At 39.3% G+C, this 4,868-nt stretch overlaps 1 protein-coding gene across 1 annotated transcript in view; it reads left to right on the forward strand.

Annotated features, from left to right (window-relative positions):
- Nucleotides 1–4,556, forward strand: part of LOC107182893 (membrane-spanning 4-domains subfamily A member 7-like) — an 8,967-nt gene extending 4,411 nt beyond the window's left edge. Inside the window, exons 4-5 of the mRNA XM_015563131.1 lie at nt 3,154–3,255; nt 4,269–4,556. Coding sequence (XP_015418617.1) covers nt 3,154–3,255; nt 4,269–4,358 — 192 coding nt within the window. The 3' untranslated portion in view covers nt 4,359–4,556. The remainder of the gene's footprint in view (nt 1–3,153; nt 3,256–4,268) is intronic.
- Nucleotides 4,557–4,868: the final 312 nt, after the last annotated feature.

The following is a 4,868-nucleotide window of genomic DNA, read 5'->3' on the forward strand; positions in this document are numbered from 1 at the left end:
TGTCAGCAGACTGCAAAATATGGGGCATGCATTGTGCAAAGTTGAAAAAGGAAATCAAGAAGGGATGTGGGTAGTCCATTCCTACAGTAGTCTTTCTTAAATTAAAAAAAAATTCCATTCTCAGTAGGTTTAACTCTCAGTGTCCCCTTTTTTGAACAGGCATTTCCCCCCCTCAATGAATATCCTGGAAATACACCTATTTGTTTGAATTTCATTTGATTTGAGATACAAGTATCCTATATTAAGTTAGATATGGATTTTGAACCTGAAACCTAAACATATAATTATTATACTTTGGCCTAATAGGTCTGGCAGAGAGTGAGAGGAGGATGGGAGATGGATCACCAGTGGATTCGACTTCTAGCAGAAATGCCAACATCTCTGGGCAGCATTTTCTTACCTCCTTTCCCCCAAACTTGATAGTCACCACCTGTTCATGATGACAATCCTGACTTAGTTAATCCTCTCTATATACTGGATCAGAGGTTAAAACCATCAACTCTGGCCCTTTATGGAGAAAGATTTCTTCCTTTGTGATTCCTCTCTATAGGAGCTGTAGAGACAAAGACACTGTCTCTCATTACCTGGGATCTACCTGTCTCATGAATCACAGAGAATGGGTGCCAACTGTCTGGACTCACACCCTTATGTGCAGCTATCCATGTGATCCAGAGGCTGTCCAAAATCCCCTGATCCAGGAGATTGAGGAAGCAGAAGAACACAGAAACCCACCTGGTTAGATACCGACATGAAGAGCCCAGGAGATAGTATAACTGTGGTGCAGGGCAGACGTTAAGCAAAACAATGGGGGTATAAGATTCATCCTCCCTGCTGGGATAGTGGGAGCTGTATTTAATGAAAACTAATCTCAATACATCAAACTGCCTCCCACTCTCACATAACAGGAGTCAAAGAGAACTACCTGCAACATCAGAGGAGTTGCACCTTTGCTGACTAAGCAGTATTAAAGGTTCACTTTCTTTATTAACACAAAGAAAACCTGGCCAAGAGCAACAAATTAAAAAATATTAGTGATACATACCCCTGGTTGGAAGAAGGAAGGAAGGAAGGATGAAAGGAAGAAAGAAATCAAGGAAGAAAAATATCATAGGTCCCAGAAGCTAAAAAATCCTAAAGCCAGGTCACCAAACAAGAGCTGAGACCAGAAAACCATGGAGGCATGGATAGGAACACAGTGTTGGAGGCTGGGATCATGGAGCTTTAATGCCCAAGGCAGGATTTGAGGCTCCACAGAAAGCAGGGAATGCACACAGAGGGCCCTGCAAGAATGTTAGATGCTGAAATGGAATATTTATGAAAATAAGACAAGGAAAACTCTGCCCAACATACCAAATAGCTTCAAGAAAATCTGCCATAAAGGTTTCTGGGATGAAATCACCTCACCAAGTCTTGTGCACATATGGCATCCAAATAAAAAGTATATATATAAAAGAGAAGAACTTCAAATAAAAGGATTAACTTAAAAACTTCCTGGATTTGTGAAACTCCTAAGATTCTATGAGAATCAAACCTAAAATTAGCCCTAACCAATTTGGCTCAGTGGATAGAGCAACGGCCTGCAGGTTCAATTCCAGTCAAGGGCATGTATCTTGGTTGCAGGCACATCCCCAGTAGGGGGTATGCAGGAGGCAGCTGATAGATGTTTCTCTTTCATCGATGGAGAGTTTCTAACTCTCTATCCCTCTCCCTCCCTCTCTGTAAAAAAATCAATAAAATATATTGTGTTAGCCTTTGAGTTTGACATGCTTGATCTAGCGCAGTGATGGCGAACCTTTTGAGCTTGGCGTGTCAGCATTTTGAAAAACCTAGCGTAACACTGGTGCCATGTCACATATAGAAATTTTTTGATATTTGCAACCATAGTAAAACAAAGACTTATATTTTTGATATTTATTTTATATATTTAAATGCCATTTAGCAAAGAAAAATCAACCAAAAAAATGAGTTTGCTTGTCACCTCTGACACGCGTGTCATAGGTTCGCTATCACTGATCTAGGGAGATGTCCATAAACCCAACTTATAAGTTTCCTATATATATCAAAGAATCCCCATCCCCCAATAACACTCACACACTGAAATTATATAGTTGCCCACGAATTAGAAATTACATGATAATAGATTAGAAATGAAAATTATAATATTTGGTGTTAAGAGCTTAGCATATCAGTTAAATAGCAGAGTCAACCTGTCCAAAGAAATAAACAGCAAAATGAAATGCAGGTCTGATTACATCATATGGAACACAACAAGGTAAGATAAAAATTTGGAAAATATGAATCAGAAATTAAAAGACATGGAGGATACAGCAAAGTGAAAAGGTTCAACACACATCTAATCTGAGCTTTAGTGGGACAGCATGGGAGAGAAAAAATATGCCAAGAGACATCACTGAAAATTTGTCAGAATTTAAAAGACATCACTGAAAATTTGTCAGGCTGAAGGAATTCACTGAGACAGAGGCTGCATAAATAAAAACAGATCTACACCGGAAAACGCCATTATAATAAAACTCAGCAAAGAAAAACCGGAAATAATAAAAGCCACCACAAATAAATGGACTACTTTTATTTCAGAATGTGGGACACCAAGGATCTGAGATGAAAGTTTTTATTTTATTTTAATTTATTTATTTTCTTTATTATTGACACTATTACAGATTCCCCCATTTTCTCTGCCTTTGCCCACCTCCATCCAGCCCCTACCTCACTTCCTTCTGGCCATCACCACATAGTTGTCTGTGTCTATGGATTATGCATATATGTTCTTTGACTAACCCCTTCACCTTCTTTCATCCAGTCTCCCAATCCCTCTCCCCACTGACAACTGTCAGTCTCTATTTTGTTTGTCAGTTTATTTTATTCATTAGATTCCACATATAAGTGAGATCACGTGGTATTTGTCTTCCTCTGACTGGCTTATTTCACTTAGCATAATATTCTGTGAGATGAAACTGTTGCTGCTTACTCCCCTTTTTTCTGTTAAGAGATCCAAAAGAGAAAGCAGAAGAGAGAATTAAACGATTTTCTCTGTCTCTTGTGCTCTCCATTACTAGAGCCTTCATTCCCCAGTTTCCTCTCAGTCAGGCACAAGGGCTGGCTTATGGCACCAACCATCCCTGTTCTGATTTGCAGGGTGTGCTGGTGGTGATGCTTATCTTCTCTGTGCTGGAGCACTTACTAGCTGCATATGCTTCTGTCTTTTGGTGGAAACAGGTCTACTCCAGCAACCCTGGGGTGAGTACTCCGACGTGTCACATGATGCCTGCTGGGTCCCAAGATTTGAGTTATGATGATCCAGTGCTGGGTATATATGGAAGGCAACTTTTATAGTGAGACAAGAGTTCAATTAAAGGGCTCCTTCATGATGACACGCTGGTCATCAAAGACCAGCTGATGCCTAGTGCGTAGCAAACCAGTTAGAGAATTACTTAAGATGAAGCTAGAATACCAATTAGAGAATTACTTAAGATGAAGCTAGAATCAACTGACCCAGTTCCTTATTAAAAAACCAAGGCTTGGATAAGTCACACAGAGAATGAATGATACAGACTAATGAGCTGAGACTGAGAACTTGCATCTCCTCACTCTTGTCACGGACAGCCACCTGCCTCCCTAGCCCAGTTCCCTTGTGAATGTGATGAGATTTACTAGGACATCTCTGTCCCACTTATGCTTTCCTGTGTTCTTCCTTACTTCTTCTTAGGTCTTGACATTATAATTTTAAATTTAAATGGGACCCAAATCCTTTTTAAAAAAATATATTTTTATTGATTTCAGAGCGGAAGGAAGAGGGAGAGAGAGAGAGAGACATCAATGATGAGAGAGAATCATTGATAGGCTGCCTCCTGCATGCCCCCTACTGGGGATCAAGCCTACAACCCAGGCATATGTCCTTGACCAGAATCGAACCTGCGACCCTTCAGTCCGCAGGCTGATGCTCTAGTCACTGAGCCAAGCCTGCTAGGGCTGGGACCCAAATCTTTGAAAGCTGTAGTAAAAATGAGAGAGAAATATTTAAGAGGATTGAACAAATTATGATTCAATTATGATCTTATCAAAAAATGACAACATTATTAGAAGATTGAAGAATGGCATTTGTTTGAACTAATATTGTTGCAATTATATATTATAGGAAAGTTGGGAGAGCTAGTACTCTACAACATTTGGGGGAAATGCATTATAAATATGTATTTAAAAAGTCTCAAAATCAGAGTTTTAAAACTATTAACAATTTTGATCTTTCCTAGAGTTCATTTTCCTTGCCTCAGTCACAAGATCATATCAAACATGTCAAAGACTTCTTCAAGGGTATGGCTATGAGTAACTGTTGGATGTAGAGGAAAAAGGAAGGAGAAATCCAGTGTTCATGACAAAGTGTGATTAGGCTTTCCTGAAATTTCAGCTACTCTAGACTGTGGAAGAAACTTTTTAAAAAATAGCCTTTGTTTTTATTTTGTCCATATGAGTAATTTTATTGCTCTTATAATTTCCCAAGAGCCCAGGTCAGTAAAATTTTATTAACCTGTCTTCCAAATGGCCATAAAATGTATAAACTTTTTAAAAAATTTATCTTTATTGATTTCAGAGAGGAAGGAAGAGGGAGAGAGAGATAGAAACATCAATGATGGGAGAGAATAATTGATTGGCTGTCTCCTGCACATCCCCTACTGGGGATCAAGCCTGCAACCCAGGCATGTGCCCTTGACTGGGGGCCCTTCAGTTCGCAGACTGATGCTCTATCCACTGATCCAGCTAGGGCTGTATAAACTTTTTTTTGGTAAACTAAACAGAAAGTGATTGTCTATCCATAAATAGCAAGAGAAAATTTGCTGTTTTGTGCTGGTGGG

The sequence above is a fragment of the Myotis davidii genome, unplaced genomic scaffold (assembly GCF_000327345.1).
Source record: "Myotis davidii unplaced genomic scaffold, ASM32734v1 scaffold818, whole genome shotgun sequence".
In the NCBI taxonomy this organism is placed as follows: domain Eukaryota; kingdom Metazoa; phylum Chordata; class Mammalia; order Chiroptera; family Vespertilionidae; genus Myotis; species Myotis davidii.